The following is a 25730-nucleotide window of genomic DNA, read 5'->3' on the forward strand; positions in this document are numbered from 1 at the left end:
TTTGTTATTTGGTATGATTTGGTAGGGTATTTTTGGGTCTGGGAACGCTCAAAAATTTTTCCCATATAAATTAATGGTAATTGCTTCTTCGCTTTACGACATTTCGGCACAAAAAGTTTCATAGGAATGCTCTACCTTAGGGGGGGAAATATGGGACAAGGGCAGTCCCGTATGGGACAAACCAATAATTAGCCCAATATACGGGATGTCCTGGCAAATACGGGACAGTTGGCAACCCCATGTTCAAGTTCAGTAGTGCGTGACAGGGAATGAGGAAAGATGCAGCTGACCCATATCGCTTCCTCGCGGCCCGGTAGCACATGCTTTGCATATGGTTGGGGACCGCTGTTAACTAGGGAAGCGTTCAATAGTCCTATAACAATGGAATTAAAGCTGGTTTTGAGCCTAATGCAATGTCTTTTAGGCTTTTGTATCTTTTGACTGATGGGAGGGGAAAGAAGAGAGAATGTCTGGGGTGAGTGGGGACTTTGATTATGCTGGCTGCTTTACTAAGGCGGTGGGAATTGTAGTCAGAGTCATTGGAGGCGAGGCTGGTTTCAATGATGTGCTGAGCTGTGTCCACAACATTCTGTCATTTCCTCTGATCACAAAGTAGTTAGAACATAGAACATTACAGGCCCTTCAGCACATGTTTTTTTTTGTGTGACACCTCTCTGCCCGTTTATTGGGGGGGGGGGAGAGAGAGAGAGTGCCTGTGGCATGTCAAATTTGTCAGGATGAACAATTAGCTTTTGTTTACTGCAGATCATGGTCTTTCTTGGGGGTTTTCCTATTTCTGGCTTGGTGGGTGGTGGGTGCTGATGCTTTTTGCTGAAGTAGGTGGGTAGGGGGAGGGTTGATGTTTTGCTGCTGCTTGTGCATGGGAGGGGGGAGAAGGGGGCTTTGGGGTTCTAACTTTTTTACTGTTACTCATCTTTTGGGGTACTCTTCTGTTTTCCTGGATGTCTGCAAAGAGCAGGAATTTCAGGCTGTATAATGTAATCTAATATTCTCTGATATTAAATGGAACCATGGAATGATTTGAACCGTGATGTCTTGGTGAGCTTTTAACCTATTGAATCTAATCCCTCCCACATTAGCCCTCTGTTTTTCTTTCATCCATGTGCCCATCCATCCCATCGAACAGTCTCTTAAATATGAAAGTCACCTATATATATCCACCCCTGGCAGGGCATTCAATGCACTCACCTCCCTCTGTGTAACAAAAACTTACCTCTGACATCCCCTCTATATTTTCCTCCATACGCTTTACAATTACGCCCTCTTGTATTAGGCATTTCACCCCCCGCCCCCCCCCCGCCCGTCCCCATCCCTGGGAGAAGGTCTCAGGCTGTCCACTCTATCTATACCTTTTAGCATCTTGCACACCTTTATCAAATCACTTGTCATCCTGCTTTTCTCCAAAGGAAAAACCCTTACCAGTTGTCACAAGCTGTGACACTTCCTATAGTGCATCAATAAAAATCAGTGGAAGTCAATGGAGACATTTCAAATAACTTTAACCTCCTGATGAAGTAGAGGCTCTGGTGAGCTTTCTTGACCATGTTGTGGACGTGGAATTGGTGATGTTCACTTCTAGGAATTTGAAACCTTCAACCCACAGCACTGCTGATGTAAACAGATGTGCAATATTAGATTAGATTAGATTCAACTTTATTGTCATTGTGCCGAGGACAGATACAAAGCCAATGAGATGCATTTAGCATCTGAACAGAAATGTAAAGAATAGTGTTATTTACAAAATAACTGCAAATAAAAAAAGTGCTACAGCACACTAATATAAACGTACTGAGACAGTACCATACGGATGCAATACTGCTTAGCGCTGTGATGAGAGGTTCAGTATTAATATGGTTTTTAAACCTTTCTGCACATCTGCATCCACTGTTCATTCAGACAACGCAGCCCGGTTTGCAATTGTAAAAGCATTCACCTGCGTGGAAAAGGAACATTTCCTTCTACCTCACTGCTCAGTCCTTTGCCAAGTCCATTATTTACACAAGGTGTTTCACAACCTCAGGATATTTGTATAGTGTTTCACAGTCACTGATCTATAGGCAGGATGGCACCCAGTTTGTACACATGCTGTAAGAAAGCTTCTAGAGGGTGCAATGTGAACAAAGCAGCTCAGATACGGAATCAGAATCAGTTTTAATGTATACATCCAGATGGCATGAAACTTCGTGTTTTGTGGCAACAGTATAGTGAAATACAATCTATAAACAGTGCTGTGTAAAGGTCTTCGGCACATGTATGTGTTAAGGGTGCCTAAGACTTCTGCACAATAATGTAGTAATTTTATGCATCGCATTGTACTGTTGTCCGTCCATTAAAAAACACAAATTTCATGATGTGGCATGGCAGTGTAGGGGTTAGCTCAATGCTTTACAGTACGGGTGACCCATGTTCAATTCCCACCACTGCCTGAGGGGAGTTTGTACGTTCTCCCTGTGACCACATGGGTTTCCTCTGGGTGCTCCAGTTTCCTTCCACAATCCAAAGACGTACCAGTTGGTAGGTTAATTGGTCATTGTAAATTGTCCTGTGATTAGGATAGCATTAAATTGTGGGATTGCTGGGTGGTGTGGGGCTTATTCTACACTGTATCTCAATAAAATATGACATATGTGAGTGATGATCAACCTGATTCTGATATGGGTCTTCATTGTGGACTGAGAACAGGAAGGGGACAGGGCAAGGGGAATCATGGTTGGGAAAAGGGGAAGGGAGAGGGGAGGGAGCGGGAAACACCAGAGAGACATTCTGTAGTGATTAATAAACCAATTGTTTGGTAACAAATTACCTTGCCTGGTGTCTCAGGGTTGGGTGCGTCTGCACCTGCGCCAACCCCCGCCCCTGGCACTCTTTCTCTGCCACCTTACCACACCCTCACCATTTCCAACATCCTTTGCTCCCACTTACTCTCCACTCTGTGTTGGCAAATGTCTTAGACACCCTTTTGCACAGTACTTTATGTACACTGCCTTGAAAAAGTATTCAGCCCCAGCTCTTTGTTCACATAAATGAGTTTTACAACCAGGAATTTTGAACAATTTAACTGAGATTTTTATTTGTAAATCACAAGCTCCTTTTTTCATAATAGAGCCCAAAGAAAACTAGGGAAAATTGTAAAGCATAAAAAATGAAAAATTTTAAAAACTGAAATATCAGCTTAGTTGAAATGTCCTTAGTTGAACTACCTCTTGTAGCTATTATAGACAGTAGTCTTTTTGGATAAGTCCCTATTAGCTTTGCATAACATAATGGGAAGGATTTGCCCATTCCTCCTTGCAAAATTGCTCAAGCTGTACCAGGTTAGTTGGAGAGCGGTGGTGGACGGCAATCTTGAGGTCTTGCCAGACATGTTTGATCGGATGAAGGTCAGGACTCTGACTGAGCCACTTAAGGACATCAATTTTCTTCGTTTGAAGCACTCCATGATTGCGCTGGCAGTGTGCTTTGGGTCATTGTCCGGCTGAAAGATGAACTTCCTCCCTAGTTTATGCTTTCTGGCAGAGGCTAGCAGGTTTTTAATCCAGAATCTCTCTGTATTTAGCAGCATTCATCTCCCCATTAGCCCTGACCAGATTTCCAATACTTGCTGCTGAGAAGCATACCCACAGCATGCACAGTATTAGATTTATGCCATATGTACCGCTTAGTGTTGAGGCCAAAAAGTTTCACTTCAGTCTCATCCAATCACAAGTCTTTCTTCCACATCTTTAGAGTATCTTCTAAGTGATGCTTTGCAAAGTCTTTACAATGAAGCATATGCTTTTTTATTTAGTGGTACATGTGGTGTAAATCTAATACTACACATCAGGCAGGTTACAACTCCCTACTGTAAAGTATGGTGGAGGTAGCATCATGCTATAGGGATGCTTTTCAACAGCAGGTACTGGAAATCTAGTCAAGATTGATGGGAACATGGATGCTGCTAAACTCAGAAAGATCCAGGATAAAAACCTGCTAGCCTCTGCCAGAAAGCTTAAACTGGGGAGGAAGTTTGTCTATCAGCGGGACAACGACCCAAAGCACACTGCCAGAGCAACCATGGAGTCATTTCAAATTAAGAAAATTGATGTCCCTGAATAACCCATTCAGAGTCCCGACCTTAACCAGATCAAACAACTCTGGTAAGACCTCAAGATTGCTGTCCACCGCTGCTCCCCAACTAACCTGACACAGCTTGACCAATTTTGCAAAGCAGAATGGGCAAAGCTTGCCCCATCATGTTGTGCAAAGCTAACAGAGATTTATCCAAAAAGACTGCTGGCTGTAATAGCCGTGAGAGATGGTTGAACTAAGTATTGAGTAAAGGGGGATGAATACTGTTGAACTGCTGATATTTCAGTTTTTGAATTTTTAGCTTTTCATGCTTAGAATTTTCCATTTTTGGGGGTCTATTGTGAAAAAGGGAGCGTGAAATTCACAGAAAAAATTTCTCAGTTAAATTGATCAAAATCCCTGGATCTAATACTCATTTACGTGGACATAGGGTCGAAGGCTGACTAGTTTTCAAGGGACTGTATGTAAAATTAATTAATAAGTCGTGCAGAAAGAGAGCAAAACAAAATAGTGAGGTAGTGTACATGGGTTCGTTGTCTGTCAGAGATTTGATGGTGAGGGGAAGCTTTTCCTAAAACATTGAGTGTCTTCAGGCTCCTGTATCTCCTCCCTGATGGTAGCAATGAGAAAAGGGTCTATTCCTCAAGACAGCATCTGCGGCTTAGCGTAAGTCCAAGAGAGGCACACTCCAATGTGCTTCAATGAAATAATACCATTTCACCTTTTATCTGAGACAGGATACAGTTCACTGCCTTAGGATATTCTGACTGCACCATACTGGAAGATTTGCCCGTAATCTTTAGGATCAGGGTCACTGGCATATGTTGTGCAATGTTTTGTTTCGTAGCAGCAGTACATCACAATATATAATACCAAACAAAACTCAGTTATAGTAAGAAATATATATAAAAATTATATTGAATAAGTAATGCACAAAGAGAGCAGAAAATTGAAAAAAGTAGTGAGGTAGTGTTCATGGGTTCAATATCCTGACGACAGAGGGGTAGAATCTGTTCCTGTAACGTTGAGTGTGTGTCTTCAGGCTCCAGTACTTCTTTGTTGACGGTAGCAATGAGGAGGGGACGTGTCCTGGGAGATGGGGGTATTTAATGATGGATGCTGGCTGTGTTTACAACTCTCTGCAGCTTTTTCCAATGCCCTGCAATGGCCGCTCCATTCCCACCTTTAATTTCTAAGGACTGTTACACATTGAGACAAGGGTGACACTGTGCTGTGAATGTGCCAGATGTGTTACATTCACTCTGCAATCCATGACGTTGGACCCGGACCCCAGTCTGTCAAGAGCTGTGTGGTGACTGCCCGCAGATGACCCTCCCCCCCCCCGTTAAAAAAGGTCACACACAGGCAGTTTCCATTATCACATCCTGGAATAAATCCTGTGGCGATCAGCAAGCGGTGAAGGGGGCAGGATTGCGAGGTATAGAACCCGCTAATCAGAATGAGTGGATCCTGGATCGGCCTACAGCCCTCTGGAGACTCACCAAGAGACAACCACTTCAGGCAGCATCACACTTGATTTGAATGATCTCACTGCTACTGCTACTGCTGTCGACTGTGGAGATGGGTCAGAAGGTCAGATGTATTCCTGGGCAATTGTTTCCATGGTGGGGAGTTATGTCAATGGATGGAAATCAAAACTGCAGATGCCAGAAATCTGAAATCAAAAGAGAAAGTGCCAGGAACATTCAGAAACATTCGTGGAAACAGAAACAGGGTTCAGTGAGCCATGGGGTCAGAGGTCAGCAAGTCCTGGGATTGGAGGTCTCAGGTCAGTCAGCAGGTTGGAGGTCCGTAATAAGCAAGTCTGGAGGTTGAAGCCCTGAGGCCGGAAACCCTTTGCCTGCAAGTCTGAGGCCATGGTCTGGAGATTGGTGGCCTGGAGTCAGCTTGACCTGAGGTTGGAGGCCCATCTCTGTGTGTGAGTGGAGGGTGTTTCGGAAAGGGGTTTGTTTTGCTGCTGCTGCTGCTTGTTCAATGTTGGCTGTGCGGTGTTCTGCTGAACATTGTAGGCATGTTATTTTGGTGCCGGAAAGTGTGGTTACAGTGGCGGGATGAATCAACGTCTTCAGGTTGTGTTGATTGTGAATACAGATGGTGCAGTTCACATGTTTTGATATGCATGTGATTGATAAATAAATAAATCTAAATCTAAGGGTTAACTACTCAGATCAATGACTCTCCGTCATCAGTCAATGATGGGTATTGACGTCATTTCAGTGTGAAATGTGTCACAGATGTGGGTGTGTTTGTGAGAGATATATATATCACAAGAGGGAATATATCCATGAGAAATATTGGAATGATTCTGCATTACTGTATCAGTAACACTGACTTTGAAACTTTTCACAGTGAGTTTACAGGATGCATGCGTCGCTGGATTCATTGCCCATCCCTGACTGCCCTTGAGCTGGGTGATTAGATAGACTGTTCCAGAGAACAGATACTGTTTCTGGGAATCCAGAACCATGCAAAGAACAGACTGAGTAAGGTCAGCAGATTTCCTTTCCCTGTAGGACATTAGTGAATGATCGGGTAGTTTCATGGTCAAAAGTACTGGTGTGCTCTTTTCCATTGCAGATATGTTAAGTTCATCAAATTTACATTCCCCAGCTGTCACAGTGGGTTGCAAACTTAAGTATCACTTATTAGTTCAGGGTTCTGAATTGCTGATCCTGCAGCACACTGTGATGACAAACATGCACTCACAAATATCTGGGTTAGATGCATCACATGAATGTTGTTGGGACTGGTGAAGACGCCATTTGCCAAACTTGGTCAAAGTTCAAAAGTTCAAAGTAAATTTAGTATCAAAGTACATATATGTCATCATGTACTTGAGATTCATTTTCTTGAGGGCATTCACCAAATGGAAGGAAACACAACAAAATCAATGAAAAATCGCACACAAGGCAGCCAAACAACCAGTGTGCAGAAGATGACAGATTATGCAAATACAAAAAAACCCCCAAAAAAATGAAGATAAATAAACAATAAATATTGAGAACGTTATGTTGTAGAGTCCTTAAAAGTGAGTCCATAGGGTATGGAATTAGTTCAGTGCTGGGGTGATCCCTTCTGGTTCAAGAGCCTGATGGTTGAGGGGGAATAACTGTTCCAACTAAAAGGGCGCACTTGGAGAGTAGAACCGAGCATCCAGGACACCTCCAAAAGGCAATGCCTCAAAAACTGGTGTCCATCAGTAACGGCCCCCATCACTCATTGCTACCGCCAGGGAGGAGATATAGGAGCCTGAAGACACACACTCAATGATTGAGAACCAGCTTCTCTCCCTCCGGCATCAGATTACACTACTTCAATATTTCCCTCTCTTTCTGCACTACTAATTTAAAAAAATATATATATATACTTATTGTAATTTATATTTTTATTATTATATATTGCTGCCACAAAACAGCATATTTCATGACATATACCTCTGATTCAGCTCTGGTCGCCTCTAAATCTTATAGAGAGGGTGCAAAGGAGATTTACCAGGATGCTGCCCGTACTAGAAAGCATGTCTTACGAGGATAGGTTGAGCGAGCTGGTGCTTTTCTCTTTGAAGCGAAGGAGGACGAGAAGTGTCTAGATACAAGTGTACAAGATGATAAGAGGCGTAGGTAGAGTGGACAGCCAGAGACTTCTTCCCAGGGCAGAAATGGTAAATATGAGGGGGCATAATTTTAAGGTGATTGGAGGAAAGTATAGAGGGGATGGTCAGGGGTAAGTTTTTTTACAGAATGGTGGATGCATGGAACGCCCTGCCAGGGGTGGTGGTAGAGGCAGATGTATTAGGAGCATTTAAAAAACTCTTAGATAAGCTCATGGATGAAAGAGAAATGGAGTGCTATGTGGGAAGGGAGGGTTAGATTGATCTTGGTGTAGGTTAAAAGGTTAGCACAACATCATGGGTTGAAGGCCCTATATGTTGGGATGTCATGATGCAGCTGTACATGAAGCCAGTGAGATCTCACGTTTACTTAGTTCTGGTGCTTTGCCATAGGAGGGATGCCAATAATATGTATAGAAGTGATTTGCAGAAATGTTATTGAGACTGGAGGGTTTGAGCTATCAGAGGAGGCTGTTTTGAGTGGAACAGTTTCTGCTGGAGTGTAGAACAGAGGGGCAACCATATATTCGAAAGCATCAGGGACACAATTGTGGTCACAGTCTTTTTCCCAGTGCAGGGGAGTTTAATACTAGAAGAAATAGGTTTAAGGTGAGAAGAGAAAGTTTTAAGAGGACCTGAAAGGTAATGCCCCCCTCCCCCTCATACCCCATCCGTTATTTTTATATATATATATTCTTTTTCTCTCTCTCCTTTTTCTCCCTCTGTCCCTCTCACTATACTCCTTGCCCATCCTCTGGGCTTCCACCCCCACCCCTTTTCTTTCTCCCTAGGCCTCCTGTCCCATGATCCTCTCATATCCCTTCAACTGTCCAGCTCTTGGCTCCATCCCTCCCTGCTCCTGTCTTCTCCTATCGTCTCGGATCTCCCCCTCCCCCTCCCACTTTCAAATCTCTTACTAGCTCTTCCTTCAGTTAGTCCTGACGAAGGGTCTCAGCCCGAAACGTCGACTGTACCTCTTCCTAGAGATGCTGCCTGGCCTGCTGCATTCGCCAGCAACTTTGATGTGCGTTGCTTGAAATTCCAGCATCTGTAGATTTCCTCGTGTTTATTAATGTATAGTTTTCATAAATTCTATTCTATATCATTACTTTCCTGTAAATGTCTGTCAGAAAATAACTCTCAAGTAGTATATGTTGACACTTGTGCACTTTCGATGACAAATTTATTTTGACTTTGAAGTTTTTAAACATTGTTTGGTGTGTCTTTCTGGAACAACCTACTAGAGAAAGTGACAGGCAGGTACAATAACATGTAAAAGGTATTTGGACGGGGACATAGATAGGAAAGCTTTAGGGGATATCGGCCCCTCAAGGCTGGCTCACGTATCAGCTGTGTTGAAGGGCCTGTTTCTGTACCAATGACTCAGTAACCGTGACAGGAAAATCCCTCAAACCCACTGCATCACAACCGTAACTTCAGCTCTGAATCCTTCCCCCTAATCTACACCACTCAGAAGTATTTATTTATTTAGTGATGCCGCATGGAGTCGGCTCTCCCTGCCCCAGCGAACCTGATTAACCCAAACCTAATTTACAATGACCAAATAACCTACCCGATGCATCTTTGTGGGAGGAAACTGGAGCACCAGGGGAAACCCACACATTTCATGGGGAGGATGTACAGATTCTTTACCGAACGGTGCCGGAAGTGAACTGGAGCACCAGGGGAAACCCACACATTCCACGGGCAGGATGTATAGATTCTTTACCGAACGGTACTGGAAGTGAACTGGAGCACCAGGGGAAACCCACACATTCCACGGGCAGGATGTACAGATTCTTTACTGAACTGTGCCGGAATTGGACTCCGAAACACCCCACCTTGTAAGAGTGTCACACTAACGGCTATGCTACCATGGTGCCCAAAATATTCAAAGATTCTGCCTCACTACTCTTTGAGGAAGAGAACATAGTACAGTACAGGCCCTTCAGCCCACAATGCCATATCAAACTTTTAACCTGATTGTAAGATCAATTTAAGTCTTTATTCCTTCTGACTTAGCTCCAATCTTCTATAATCCATGTGACTATCTAAGAGTTTCTTAAATGTCCCTAATGTATCTGCCTCTAGAACCACCCCTAACAGGGCGTTCCATACACCCACCACTCTCTATGTAAATAAACTACCTCTGATATCTCTTCTATGCTTTTTTCCCCCCAATCACCTTAAAATTATGTCCCCTTTTACATGTCATTTCCACCCTGAGATAAAGTCTCTGGCTGTCACGCGATCTACACCTCTTGTCCTCTAAGAACTCACCACTCTCTGACAAAGAAGTATATTTTTTTCCCTGTCTTAAATAGTGAATCCCTCTGTTTAGACAGTGACCCCCCCCCCATCTCATTCTATATTGTCTCCCATGTGGAAGTATACTCTCCACCTTAACTGCTCAGCATCTTATGGTTCAACTCCGGAGTCATAGATCAGGTTTGCGACCATTGATTTGTTGTACAGGGCAAGACCCAAACATTACTATTAATTATAAAATAAATAAATTGTGTCGAAGACTAATAGAGTCACACAGCACAGAAACAGGCCCTTCAGCCCAACACTTCTGTGCCGACCGAGATACCCATCTCAGCTAGTCCCATTTACTTGTTTCTGGTTCATATCCCTCGAAAACTCTTTCTCATTCACAGTTACAATATGATCTGTGTGACGGCAGGCAAAACGAAGTTTCCTACTGTACCTCAGTACGTGTGACAATAACAATATGACAATTTTGTGCCGTGGCAGTGTAGCATTTAGCATGACACTATTACTGCCCAGGGCCTCAGTGTTGGCATTTCAATTCTGGTGCCGTAAGTACAGGAGTTGGTATGTTCCTTCCTGTAAACAGCGTGGGTTTCCTCAGGGTGCTCTGGCTTCCTCCCACAGTCCAAAGGCGCACCGGTTAGTAGGTAATTGGTCATTATAAATTGCCCTGCGATTAGGTTAGGGTTAATTCCCACTGCCACTGCCAGTAAGGAGTTTGTACATTCTCCCTGTGACTGCGTGGGTTTCCTCAGGGTGCTCTGGCTTCCTCCCACAGTCCAAAGGCGCACCGGTTAGTAGGTAATTGGTCATTATAAATTGCCCTGCGATTAGGTTAGGGTTAATTCCCACTGCCACTGCCAGTAAGGAGTTTGTATATTCTCCCTGTGACTGCGTGGGTTTCCTCTGGGTGCTCTGACTTCCTCCCACAGTCCAAAGGCGCACCGGTTAGTAGGTAATTGGTCATTATAAATTGCCCTGCGATTAGGTTAGGGTGGAAAACACGAGAAAATCTGTAGATGCTGGAAATCCGAAGCACCACACATAAAATGCTGGAGGAACTCAGCAGGTCAGGCAGCGTCTATGGAAAAGAGTAAACAGTCGACGTTCCCGGTTGAGATCTGAAACGTCAGGACTAATGAGGGGTTTCCGCTGGAAATGTCGACTGTTTACTAAACACAAAATACTCTGCAGATGCTGGGGTCAAAGCAACACGCACAACACGCTGGAGGAACTCAGCAAGTTGGGCAGCATCCGTGGAAACGAACAGTCAGAGTAAGATTAACGATGCGGCTTGTTGCGCGAGAAGGACCTATTCTGCGCTGAATCTTTAAATGAACCAACTACATCGGGTCAGGCGGCATCTAAGGAGGGAAATGGACAGTCAGCGTTTCAGACCAAGGCGCGTGGACTGCCCATTTCAGTCGCAAAGTCTGTTGACCCACTGAGTCGGTCCAGTTGCTCATTGCTGTCTGACCTGCTAAGCCCCTCCAGCATTCTGTGTGTGTGTGTTGCTGTAGATTCCAGCGTCTCTTGTGTCTCCATATCTTGAGTGCCACAAGCACCCGCAACTGACCGTGCCTGCTTATCTTACAGGTGGAATTTCACTCGCCAGGAGAAGACCTCGTATGTTCCAGGGCAGACTACAGATGGAAAGCCCCTCGCGTAGCTGGGTCTGGCACATGGCTGACTCTCCTCGTAGCAACAGCGTGGGCTCGAATCCCTCCACCTCGTAACTCACAGGGGGACGGGCGGAGGCGCGAAGGGACGTTCGGAGGTTTACCTTGCCTCGCGTTTGGGAATGGCTCTGCAGAATCCTGCCTCTCCCTCGCTCCAAGGCGCTCCCTCAGTGGACTCGGACCCTACAAGGAGGTTGCCCAGAAAGTGAATGGACACTTAATTTACCCCCGCCCCAAGACTTTTAGGTTGCTTTGTGCGTGTGTGTGAGAGAGCGTGGGTTGTCTGCATCTTCAACTTTTTTTTGGCTTTGCGTGTTCTTTGAACATGACCCATGGCGAGGAACTTTCCTCTGAAATGCACCAAGATTCCGTCGTGTTGACTTACCTCGAGAGCGTACTGATGCATCGAGCGGCGGTGGCCAGCGCGGCCGGCTCTCCTGGCAAGAGCGGCCCCGAGGGGTCGGCGCATCCGGGCAGAGGGGCCGAGGGAGCGCTCGACACCGCCCCCGTCCCCGGCCGACCCCCTGCCCCTTCCCCTCCCAGGGCCGCCAGAACGGGCCCTGCGCTCAACGTGAAGAAGGCGAGGCTGCTACAGGGGGAGGCGTGGGACGGGGCAAAGAGGAGGAAGATCGGTGGTCAAGAATCCAAGAGTCAGGAGAAACCCCAGCAGCAAACCCACAGCACCCTACTGGCTTCCCTCTTGCAGTCCTTCGGCTCCGGCTTGCAAGACCACCAGCAGCGCGGGGCGTCTCCGGGAAGCCGAGCTTCTTCGCCCGAGGAGGAGGATGAGGAGCCCGGGGCTTGCGGGCGGCTGGCAGCTCTGCTGGACGGTGGGAAGAATGAGGAGCCCCGGCGAGAGAGTTCGCCCCTCCCCGGCGCCCAGCGTCTCTCTTGCTCCGCCCGGCTCAAGGCGGTAGCCAGCATGGTGGGTAAAGGCGCCAGTGCCCCCAGCTCACCCAAACCCAGCGCCGCTTGCAGCCAGCTCGCTCTGCTCCTCTCCAGCGACTGCCAGCTCCAACAGTATTCCCGTGCACGATCCCTGGCCCCCTCGGCGAGTCAGAGGCTGGCGGCCATAGCCAGCAAGAAGCTCGCTGGGGTCCCGCCGCCGGAGCGGCCGGCTGGCAAGGGTCCCGCCTCGGTCCCCCGGGACAGGGTCAGCCGCTCGCCCGCTTCCCCGGCCGCCGGTAGTAGCCTCCTGAAACACCTCCTAAACTCACCCAAGCTTCCGGCCGCTAACGGTCACGCCTGGGCTGCAGCGGGAGAGATGGGCCCCCGTCCTGGTAGCCACCCGCCAGCTGGTGGCAGGCCATCCAGGGAGGGCGGGGAGGAGGAGCGGGGAGGTGTCGGCCGCCGCGTCGAGCCCGAAGTCCGCTCCAACTGCACTCCCATGGACTTGTCCACCAAAGGCAGGGCGTCATCCTGCGAACCCGCGTCCCTGCAGCCCGGCACCCTGGAACAGATGACCGAGTCCTTGCTCTTCAGTTGGAACCCCAAAGCCCCGGGACTCAAGGGTCCTGAACCCAAGGTGGACGAGGAGGGCGCCGAACCCAAGGGCCACCAGAAGGTCACCCTGCTGCAGTTACTGCTGGGTCACCACCAGCAGGGCAGCCGCACTCCTGAACCCGGCGTCGGGGAAGCAGCCACAGCCCGGAGCAGGCGACCCAGCCAAGTAGAGCCCTTCCCATCCCCCGCTCCCTCCTTGGCGGAGAGGAGTACCTCCCTGAAGCCCCGTGGTAGCCTCGGGGCCCGCCGGGGCCAGCCCGCCTCCCCCGCCGACTGCCCGTCGCACACCCTGCCACCGCAAGCCGACCCCCCGGCGAGACCCCGGCCCCAGCCGAGCGACGCGGCCAAAGCCCAACGCTTTCTTCCAGAACGGCCGGTGGCTAGCGAGTCACCGCGGGCCGCCCCGTTCCCCAAGCAGCTCTTCCCCCTGGAGTTGCGCCAGTCCAGCCCCTGCGCTTCCACACCTGTGCTGGGGGGCGACGGCCGCCTCTCCAACTTCTCCTTCAGCGCCAGTAAGTTACTCCACGACCTGGCGCGGACCGGGTCCCATAGATCGCCCGAGCCTATGCATTTAGAGCCCGAGCTCAAGGCCTCCCTGGAGCCCAAGATGGCCAAGGAGGGTGGAGGGCGCCCACTCGGATTCCAGCGGAGTGATCCCGGGACGGGACAGGAGCGAAGGGCAGGGCGGGCAGGCGATCTGGAGAGACGCAGCGTCCTCCAGCTGTTGCTGAGGAGCACTGAGAAGGAGCACGGACAGCCGCGGGCTCGGCGGGGCGAGCAGCCGGCAGCGCCGGATAGCCTCGCTGACGCCAATGTCGTCTCCATTGTCAAAGTGAAGACCGAGCCCAACGAAGATGATGATGGTGGAACCCCCTTCTATAGGGCGGAGGAGAGCCCCGAGTGCCAGAGGCGAGCCACCGGGACCCCCTTGGTGTTGGAGAACCTGAAACAAGAGGTTGGGTCACCTCGGCCGCCATCTCCCTTAGTGTCCGCCAGCCACGCCAGGGGAGGGGTCCTTAGCCAGCTACTGCGGCACAGCTCGGGACCACCGCAGGGGTACCTCTCCAGCGGGCAGGCCGGCCTAGAAGCATCGGCCGCCCCCTCCAACCCTTGCCCCGGGCTGAGGCACTTACTGCCCAGTTCTCCAGCCGATCGCCGGGACCTACAGAAGATGCCGGAACGCCCGGTTGCCGTTAACGGTCACGCTTTCTACTCCAACGGGCTGTCGGCTGCGGAAGCAGGCTGCAAACCCCAGGAACGCGGGCTTGGGCACGGTGGCGCGGAGACGGAGCCCCGCAGTTACCTGAAGGATACGCAAGGATTCAATGTACTGAAGCAACTGCTGTTGTCCGAGAACGGCATCAAAGCTCTGTCCCACCACCGGACTCTGCAGAACGGTGGCTCGGCGCGGGACCCGGGCGAACCCAAGACACCAGGTGGGGCCCCCACCCAGTTTTACCGTGAGCGCGAACTCAGGAGGGGCGGGAAGGAGAGCCCAGCGCAGCCCCCCAGGTATCCCGGGACAGCCCGGCTCCCTCAGCCCCAGAGAAGAACCCATCCCGAGCCACCCTGGCTCACCAAAGCCAACCCAATACTCTATTACATGCTGCAGAGAAGCGGGGACGAGGTCCAGCCGAGAGGGAGCGAAGGAGACGCGTTCAGAAAGGACAGGAAGAGGCATCATCCTCGTTCCGATGCCGAGAGTCAGGCCGGCCCGTGCTGGGTGAAGGAAGAGCCGGAGGAACCCCTGGCATGTTTTGAGTCCCTTCACGTCCCGCCACCGCCAAGTCCCGGGCAGATCATGGAGAAAGTGGCCGCAATCAAACGCGAGCCGGATTGAGAGAAGGGCCTCCGGCGAAAGCAGACAGATCAGACAAGCAAGAAGACAATCTTGTTATTAGGACCAGGTCTTGTGCAATATCCCGCGGGTCAGCTACCGGGAAAGCACATGCTGAATATATATATAATATATAGAGAGAAATGTATATAATATATATAACAGCGCCGACAGACATCTTACTGGAGGGCGTGCTCGTTTGGGACTTGTATCTGTTGTCAGGAATGTCAAAATATTGGGATCTACCGATTTTTATATTATAATTTTATATATAGACAGATATATATTACACACACACGCACATACGCAACACATACATACACACACACATACACACCACACACACACACACACACACACACAGCGGACGAAACCACTTGTCTTCCGCTCTCTTAGATCTGCATGGTGATTACAGCGGGTGGGTGTGCTGGTTAGGGAGAGTGAGACCATGTTAGCTTGGGATCCCTGCGCTGAGCTCCCTCTCGTGTAGGCGCCCTCGCAAGGGGGAGGGGAGAACCGCGACAGCCCCGCCTAAGTTCTCTGCCCTTTGAGACATGCTGTTTATTTCTGCTCGGGGGCCCCCTCCTCCCTCACACACTTCTCTCTTGGCCGCGCCTCTGATCTTACTGTTAGGGTTCGCGCTCCAGTGCAGAGAAATAGATATTAAAATGTGTGTGTGAGAGAGGGGGGGGCGGGGTGGGAATAGTGCGAATGTGGTGGAGAGAGGGTGAGATCGCGGTGGTACAAACTCCCAATTCTCCACAATACATTTTTTAAAAATTTCGTAGCTCCTTCCAACGCATCTTACCTCCAAACGCAAAACGGTGCGTAAAACCAGCTGTTTTTTGAGGGGGTGGGGCTGGTTTCTTTTCAAGACGACCGTCGTGTTTTGTCCATGCGAGCGAACCATTACCTACTCTTTCGCCCGCCGCTGATTTTTACCATCTCTCTGTCTCTTGCTCTGCGAGGAGTTGGCATCTCCCGAGAGTTACGCAGCTCGTTATGTACATTGACTGTTCAATGAGTGTGTATATATACACAGTGCCCGTACGGATGTTGAATGGGGGAAGGTGCCTATTTTGTGTTGCATGTGTTTGCATTTGCAAGTGTTAAATATTGTATAGTTATATATGCATATTTTGTCCAATCTATTGTTGAAACTATTGTTGAAGAAGCCCTCTAACTCCGCAATCCGCATGAGACGAAAAGCATGTGGAAGTCCTATGCACAAAAAAATGTGATGTGTTTATTAAAAAAAAATACAAGATTTAAAAAAAGGAGAGTAAAAGAGAATTTAATGTCTTAATAATCTAATTTTAATTACTTACTTGGTCTGTACATGGTGTACCAGTGTGCTTCTCTCTGAAGACGGAGCTAGCAGGGTATATTTTGAACGTTAACTCATTTCTTTGCAACCTGTTTCTTTCCAAACTGTTTCTCCTTGCTATGCTGGAGCCCGTTTTAGTAATTGGTCCAGATATTTATTTATATCTCAATTTTAATTTGAAAGTTGAATGAAGATCTTTGGAATCAGTTCACTTCTCACCCATTACTGTGGGAGTCCCCATTGGAAATTCCTCCCTTATCTTTCACAGTTAGTTCCACGTTGAGGATTCTGAATGGGTTCCTGGTTCCCAGTCAGACAATCAGTGTCAAAAGGTGCTGAGCCCAAATCCAGACCAAGTTGGCAGTCAACCTGCAGGATTCAATTTTTCTCTTGCTAGACCAGTAGAAGGCAGATGTTTAAATCAAAGGGGGTAGCAAGAGATGGACCACCAAGTCTGAATATCAATAGAAATTGTCGCAGATTGGCTTATCATCGAAACATGTTCTGGGATGAGCAATGTTAAAGCAAATTGGAGCAAGGATTTATCCCTTGTTGACTTCCTTCTGGCAACGGGTGGCTTGTTGTTGGCTCTCCAACCTTTGCTTGGGTGACTGAGGTCTTTATTGAATGTGGTTTGCTGGTTGAATGATTGACTGCACTTGGGCATCTCATTCAGGTCCTTAGCTGAGTGGTCACAGGGCAGGGAACAGTAGAACATCGGTTCGGTCAATTCTATTTCCTTCCAGTTACTAAGCGGGCATTCCAGTTGGTAACAGGAAAAAAAGCTGAGAGCTACTTTGTTTTGTTTTGGAATGAAAATTGATTTTCCTGTAAATATCTGGATTTACTTTTTCCTTCTTGAAGAATGCATCTGTAAACAAAAAAGTTTAGTTTTTTTTAAAGATATTTCAAAGCAATTAGCTTTTTGGGGTTTATTTGATCTTTTATGAAATGTTGCTCCTGATCTAATACAAACCGTGAGAACTGTACCAGTTTTTTTTGTACTCTGCAAAAAATAAATAAACTTTGGAATGAGAGGAGTGTAATGCTGGATGTCTTTACTCCTTTTCTTCACCTTCTCCTGGATACAGACCTGAAGTAGACAAATAGACAGTGCAGAAGGACAGAAAGTGTCAGCATGCATATGATGGGCTGGATGGTGTGTTCCTGTGCTCTATGTAAGCCAATGAGACATAGGAGCAGAACTGGGCCTTCTGGCTCATGGTGTCTACTCTATCATTCCATCATGGCTGAATCATCATCCCTCTCAACCCTATTCTCCTTGTCTTCTCCCTGTAACCTTTGATGACCTGACTAATCAAGAACCTATCAATCTCTGCTTTAAGTATGCCCAAAGACTTGTCCTCCACAACTATCCGTGGCAATGACTTCTACAGATTCACCACCCCCTGGCTAAAGAAATTCTTCCTCATCGCTGCTCTGAATGGATGTCTCTTTATTTGAGGTTGTGCTTTCTGGTCCAGACTCCCCCTGTATTGGAAACCACCTCTCCACATCCACTCTATTTGGGTTTCAATGGGGTTCTCCCTCACTCTTCTAAACACCAGCAAATGCTCCTCATGTGTTAACCTTTCATTCCCAGGATCAATCTTATGACCCTCTCCAATGACAGCACTTTTTTTCTTAGGGACCGAAAACTGCTCACAATAGTCTGACCAATGCCTTATAAAGCCTCAGCATTTGCTTTTACGTACTAGTTGTCTCAAAATGAATGCCAACATTTGCAATTGCCTTCCTCACCCCGATTCAACCTGCAAATTGTGCTTTAGGGAATCCTGCACATAGATCCCCAAGTCCCTTTGCATTTTCGCCCTGTTTAGAAAATAATCTGTCTTTATTCCTTCTACAAAAGAGCATGACCATACACTTCCCTACACTATATTCTATCAGCCAGTTCTCTGCCCATTCTTCTGCAGATACCCTGCTTTGTCAATACTAGAGTCATAGAGTACAGCACAGAAGTGGTTCCTTCAGCCCATCTAATGCATGCCGAAAACCATTTAAATGCCCTGTTCCTAACAACCTGCACCAGGACCATGGCCCTCCATAACCCTACTGTCCTTGTACCTATTCAAACTTAAATGTTGAAATTGAGTTTGCATGGACCACTTCTGCTGGCAGCTAATTCCACATTCTCACATCCCTAATAGAAGAAGTTTCCCCTAATATTCCCCTTAAACTTCCTCATCTTTCACCCATTACCCATGTCATCTGGTTGTAGTCTGACCCAACCTAGGTGGAAAAAGCCTGCTTGCTTTTGTCCTATCTATACCCCTCATAATTTTGTATACCTCTATCAAAACTCTCAATCTTCTACTTTCTAAAGAATGCAGTCCTAACCTATTCAATCTTTCTTTATAACTCAGGTCCTCCAGAACTAGCAGCATCATTGTAAATTTTCTCTGTACTCTTTCAACCTTGTTTACATCTTTCCTGTAGGTAGGTGACCAAAACTGCACACAAAACTCCAGATTAGGCCTCATCAACATTTTATACAACTTAAACATAACATCCCATCTTCTGTGCTCAATATATTGACTTATGAAGGACCAACATGCTGAAAGCTTTCTTTATGACTCTATCCACCTGTGACACCACTTCCAATGAATAATGTACTTCCAGATTCCTTTGTTCTACCACACTACTTAGTGCCCTACCTTTTACAGTGTAGTAACACCTACCCTGGTCGGTCCTAACGAAGTGGAAAACCTCACACTTGTCTGCATTAAGTTCCATCTGCCATTTTTGCAGCTGATGCAGATCCCTCTGCAAGCCATGATAGCCTTCCTCACTGTTCACTACATCCCCAATCTTGGTGTCTGCACAAATTTGCTGATCCAACTAACCACATTATCATCCAGTTCGTTGATATGGATGACAAACAACAAAGGACCCAGCACCCATCCCTGCGGCACACCACTAATCACAGGCCTCCAGTCAGAGAGGCAACTCTTTACTACCACCCCCTGGCTTCTCCCACTGTCTAATCCAATTTACTATCTCATCCTGATTGCCCAGTAACTGAACCTTCTTGACCAGCCTCTCATGTGGGACCTCGTCAAACGCCTTACTAAAGTCCATATAGACAACATCCACTACCTTGCTATCATCCACTTTCCTGGTAACTTCCTTGAAAAACTATAAGACTGGTTGGACATGACCTACCCCACACGATGCCATGCTGACTACCTTTAATTAGCCCATGTCTATCCAAATCTGTATCTATCCGGTCCCTTAGAATACCTTCCAATAATTTTCCCACAACTGATGTCAGAGTCACCTACCTATAAAAATAAGTGGTGCAAAAAGAGAACAAAATAGTGAGATAGTTTTCATGGGTTCATTGTCCATTCAGAAGCCTGGTGGTGGAGGGGAAGAAGCTGTCCCTGAAACATTGAGTGGGTGTGTCTTTAGGCTCTTCCACCTCTTTCTTGATGGTGGCAATGAGAAGAGGGCACGTCCTGGATGGTGAGGCTCCTTAATGATAGATGCCAGTCTCCTGAGGCATTGCCTTTTGGAGATCTTGCCCAGGGTGAGGAGGCTGGTGCCCATGATGGAGCTGGCTGAGTGTGCAATCCTGTGCGGTGAAGCCTACATTCCTGAAGGTGATGCAACCAGTTAGAATCCTCTCCACGATACACCTGTAGTAATTTGTGTGTCTTTGGTGACATACCAGATTTTTTCAAACTCCTCATGAAAAATCCAGCCGGCCAGTTGGCACAGATTTTCACTGCACTGCTCGTTACACCACTGGGACCCGACACCTTGCGAAGCTTCACTTTTTTATTTTATTTAGAGCTGCTGCACGGAAACAGCAGGATCCCAATCTCTTGAAGCGAGATTGGAAGTCAGAACGAGTATTTCTAAATTGGCACTTTAGCAAGAGTACTAATGAAAGAGCATATTGTGGGCCAATAGGCCCACAATAGAAAAAGAGGTTAAGAGAAAGATTAGCTTTATTTACTACCTGTACATTGCAGCTGAAAAACCGAGGGGTGAACCCAACAGTTGAATGGCCCAATTCTTACACCTTGAAGAAGATCATGGGGAGTGAGTTCGGTTATTTGTTTATTTATTTTAAAATACACAGCAGAACAGGTGCAACAAAGCCGTACAACTCACCTATTTAAGCCTAGCTTAATCATAAGACAATTTACAATGAACAGTTACCATTATGAAGGAGGTACAGGAGTCTGAAGGCACACACTCAACAATTCAATAACAGCTTCTTCCTCTACTTAACATTACCCACTACTTTTTTGTACCCCTTATTTAATTTAACAAATATATACAGCCAGGGCATCAAAGGTTATGGTGAGAAGGCGGGGGAGTGGGACTAAATGGGAGAATGGATTAGCTCATGATAAAATGGTGGAGCAGACTCAATGGGCCGAATGGCTGACTTCTGCTCCTTTCTGTTATGGTCTTATGGTCTTATTTACTGCAAATCAGTTTTTATTATTATGTATTGGAATATACTGCTGCTGCAAAACAACAAATTTTGCAACATATGCCAGTGATATTAAACCTGATTCTGATTCTGATTAATCTACTAATTGGTACATCTTTGGACTTTGGGAGGAAACTGGGGCACCTAGAGGGAACCCACGGGGTCACTTCTTTCAGATAGCGCCAGAACTGAAAAATGCCCCAAGCTGTAACAGTATCACGCTAACCACTATCCCACTGTGATGCCCTTCTTCCTATTGGCCTGCGCCAGAAATTATGGCTCATTTAATATCAGTCTTGATGTCATCGTTGCCTCTGGAAAACCACTATGCACTGTGGCTGCTGCCTGTCCCTACAATAACCAGCATGTCAAAACATTAATTAATTGTCTGCAAAATGCTTTGGGGCACAGATAGGTCATGGAATTCACTGCAGAAAAGCTTCCTCTTACCAGCTCAGGACCTAATTGGGGTCAGTTTAGGATCTCTCCCATGAGAAACTCCCCAACCTAGAGCCTCAAGTTCTGAGACACATGAACTGAGGAGGGGTGTGAAGGTGGGACTGGGGACCAGGGAGATAAATAAATGACAAGTCAAGCCGAGAAAGATACGTCTCAGCTGCCCCCATTGCCCCCTAACAACGTGTTGGCCTTTGGATAAGAACAAAGTTTAATTTGGGAGACTTTGTTTGCACATGTCATCAAGGATCTAATCCCTTTCTTTACAATAATGAGTCACGTTCTACTTTTCGCTCCATTGCCAAACATCACATCACCTCGCACTCCTGTACGTGTTGGCATGTTGGGAATGCGTCCATGCACAGCATGAGATGTCATTGTTGCCTACTGGGATCCTGGAGAACTTGGCAGGATATATTAGGTCATGGCAGCATGCCAAGTGTGTCATACCAAATACGTCCTTCCTCTCAGCCCCTTCCATCGATGAAGTGGTATTTAAAATGCTGTCAAACTACCAGTGAACTGTTCATGTTCTCCACCCACTCTGTATCAACATCTCTACAGTAAGCACTGTTTCAATATTCAGGTTCCTGGACATCATTATCTTGAATTTATTTAGTGATATAAAGCCTGGAATAAGCCTATCCAACCCTTTGAACTGCGCAGCCCAACAATCTCCCAATTTTAACCCCAGCCTAATCACAGGACAATTTACAATGACCAATTAACCTTCCAATCAGTACATCTTAAGACTGGGGGAGGAAACTGGAGCATCCGGAGGAAACCCACGCGGTCACAGGGAGAACGTACAAACTCCTTACAGGCAATGGCAGGATAGGATCTTTGTGGGAGAACTATATCTCCTTCATTATCAAAAAGGCTCGACAGAAGATGCACTTCTTGTGGCAGTTGGTAAAAATCCATCTTCCTCAGAGCCCTTCCTTAGCTTTATTCCTTGGCAGATATTGATTGCTTATTTTATTTTTTTTTCCTTTTGAATTTTCACAGTTTCTTGTCTGGAGAGCATCCTCACATCAGCCATTACTCCCTGGTTTGGTGCAGCATCCTCACACAGTAATTAGAAACTACAGTGAACTGTCAGGGCAGCGGAAAGAGTCATTGACAGCAGTCTACCATCACTGCAAGTCTTTTATGTGCCCCGGATAAAGAATCAACCAGGAAGTATCACTACGGACACCACTCACCTGGCAAACTGCCTTTCCAAAGGCTCCCTTCTGGAAAACACTATAGGGGTATTAAAACAAAAGTTATGTGCCATCTTAAAAGTTTCTTCCCCCAGGCAGTTAATGTGATCTCATTCTAGTTAACATCCCACCCCTATCTATTACCCCATCACTGTATTGCTCTGTAAACACTTTAAACCACTTTTATAATGCTGTTTACATTCTCAATACTTGTTGATATTTATGCATTTATGCTCATTTTATTCCATATCCGTCCGTTAACCTCTAGCTTTATTTTTGTATAATTCTTTAATGTTTATAATGTTGAATTTTACTGTTTTTTGTTGCGTGTCATTGCTTGACCAACACACCACAGAAAAGTCCTAATACAAGTAAATATATATGGTGAATAAGACCATAAGACCATAGGATCAGAATTGGGCCATTTGCCCCCTCGGGTGTGTTCCATCATGGCTGACCTATTTTTCCTCTCAGCCCCAATCTCCTGCCTTTCCCGCATATCTCTTCATGCCCTGACTAGTCAAAAACCTCTTCCAGAAATATACCCAATGACTTGGCCACCACAGCTGTCTGTGGCAACGAATTCCACAGATTCCTCACTGTCTGAGTAAAGAAATTCTTCCTCATCTCTGTTCTAAAAGGACATCCCTCAACAATAAAGCTGATCCTTGATCCTCAATCCTTATCAGATTAGTGGATCCGTGCTCACTTCCTAGCGCACTATGTTGTAATAGTCAATAGATCTGATCAATGAATGGGGAAAGACCGTAAAATGTGCCTGAATGAGATCTATGGAGAATGTTGTGGTCATTATTGAGGGAGAGTGCAGGGCACACCAGGATACCAGGATGCAGGATACTCAACTGAACTTTATTGACAACCCTGCTTGTATAGTATGTGAGGTCCTTCCTTGTGGGAGCGGCTAACTGAGTGTCATAGGAATAAAACTATTAGCTACCACTACTGGTATTACCCTTCACTACACTAGGAGTCACTTGTGTCACTCCTGCCTTTGTCAAGATATTGACTTTTGGATGAAATATTAAACTCTCAAAGTTGAATATAAAAGATCACTATATGGAAAACAAATGAAGGAATTAGAGCATAAAACATAGAACACTACAGCATAGTACAGGCTTTTCAGCCCACAATTTTATGCCGACCTTTTAACCAACTTTAAGATCAATCTAACCTTTCCCTCCTACCTATCCCTCCATTTTTCTGCCATCTATGCACCTATCTCAGAGTTTCTTAAACATTCCTGTTGTATCTGCCTCTACCATCTCATCTGACAGGGCGTTTCACACACCCACCACTGTCTGTACAAAAAATTTACCTCTCACGTTCCTCCTATACTTACTGCCAATCACCTTAAGATCATGCCCCCCTCTATTCAGCCGCAATTCAGTCAAGGTGCCAGAATTCTTTCTGGTGCACTGACTAAATCCATCTTTCCTTTAGCTTGACTGAAATAAGATTATTATTTCAGGCTGAGTGCTACCTGTGCTGGAGTGTTCACCAACAGCTTTAACCTCTCACTTCGGCAGTCTGAGGTACCCACCTGGTTCAAGCAAAGTTCAAAGTAAATTTTCTTATTAAAGTACATATATGTCACCGTATTCAACCCTGAGACTCATTTTCTTGTGGGCATACTCAATGAATCTATAGAAAAATAACCATAACAGAATCAATGAGAGACCACCCAACCAGGGCATTCAATCAGTGGTAGGACAAGTAAAGTTGAGTTAAGTTATCCTCTTAAGTTCAAGAGCCTGATGAATGAGGAATAGTAACTGTTCCTGACCTGGCAGTGTAAAGTCCTGAGTCTCCTGTACCTACTTCCTAATGGTTGAGGTGTAGTAACTGTTCCTGAACCTGGTGGTGCAAGTCCTGAGTCTCCTGTACCTTCTTCCTGATGGTTGAGGTGTAGTAACTGTTCCTGAACCTGGTGGTGCGAGTCCTGAGACTCCTGTACCTTCTTCCTGATGGTTGAGGTGTAGTAACTGTTCCTGAACCTGGTGGTGCGAGTCCTGAGACTCCTGTACCTTCTTCCTGATGGTGAGGGGGAATAACTCTTCTTGAACCTGGTGGTGTGAGCCCTGAGTCCCCTGTACCTTCTTCCTGCTGGCAGCATTGAGAAGGGAACATATCCTGGGCAGGCCTCAGTCATAGTGGTGCCTAAGAAAACTGTAGTAGCCTGTCTCAATGACTACTGTCCAGTAGCGCTTACATCCACAGTGATGAAGTATTCTGGTGCTGAAACTCGTGGCGGAGAAGTGACTTGGATCCGCTTCAATTTGCCTACTGGCATAACAGGTCCACAGGAGATGCTGTTTCATTGGCTCTTCACTCAGCCTTGGAACATCTTGACAGCAAACGACTACAGCTCCTCATTCAATACTATCAGCCCCCCTCAAATGTAATCAACAATCTTCAAGGCCTTGGTCTTGGCAATTGGATTCTTGATTTCCCCAGAATGGCAACAACCTCTCCACCACAATCTCCATCAGCACAGGGGCACCACAAGGCTGTGTGCCTAGCCCCCTGCTCTACTCACTTTACACTTATGACTGTGAGGCTATACACAGCTCCAACGCTGTATTCAAATTGGCTGATGATACCACTGTCAAAAGTGGTGATGAATCAGCATACGGGGGGGAGGTTAAAAATCTGGCTGAATGGTGCCACAACAGCATCCTCTTACCCAATGTCAGCAAGACCAAGGAGATGATTATTGACTTCAGGAGGAAACCAGAGGTCCATGGGCCTGTCCTCATCAGGGCATCAAAGGTGGAGAAGGTCAGCAACTTTAGATTCTTTGGTGTGAAGATTTCAGAGGACATTGAACACTGAAGAGTACAGCACAGGGACAGGCCATTCAGCCCATTCAGTGTTGGCTGAACCAGCTAGAAAGCAAATCAAAACACCCAAACAGTAAACCCTCCTACCTACACCATGTCCACATCCCTTCATCTTCCTTGCATCCATGTGCCTATTCAAATGTCTCTTAATATAGAGGGGTATCCTTTTAGAACAGAGATAAGGAGGAATTTATTTAGGCAGGGAGTGGTGAATCTGTGGAATTCTTTGCCACAGGCAGCTGTGGAGACTAAGTCTTATTATATATATATTGAAGGCAGAGGTTAATAGATTCTTGATTGGTCAGGGCATGAAGGGATACAGGGAGAAGGCAGGAGACTGCGGCTGAGAAAAAAAATTAGATAACCCATGATGAAAATTTGGAGCAGTCTTGATAGG

At 46.6% G+C, this 25730-nt stretch overlaps 1 protein-coding gene across 4 annotated transcripts in view; it reads left to right on the forward strand.

Annotated features, from left to right (window-relative positions):
• Positions 1-17377, forward strand: part of nrip1a (nuclear receptor interacting protein 1a) — a 138622-nt gene extending 121245 nt beyond the window's left edge. For all 4 annotated transcript variants that reach the window (XM_063050262.1, XM_063050265.1, XM_063050264.1 and 1 more), the window contains one exon: positions 11591-17377. In XM_063050262.1, the coding sequence (XP_062906332.1) occupies positions 11999-15016 (3018 nt within the window). In that variant the 5' untranslated portion in view covers positions 11591-11998 and the 3' untranslated portion in view covers positions 15017-17377. The remainder of the gene's footprint in view (positions 1-11590) is intronic.
• Positions 17378-25730: the final 8353 nt, after the last annotated feature.

The sequence above is a fragment of the Mobula hypostoma genome, chromosome 6 (genome assembly GCF_963921235.1).
Source record: "Mobula hypostoma chromosome 6, sMobHyp1.1, whole genome shotgun sequence".
In the NCBI taxonomy this organism is placed as follows: Eukaryota; Metazoa; Chordata; class Chondrichthyes; order Myliobatiformes; family Myliobatidae; genus Mobula; species Mobula hypostoma.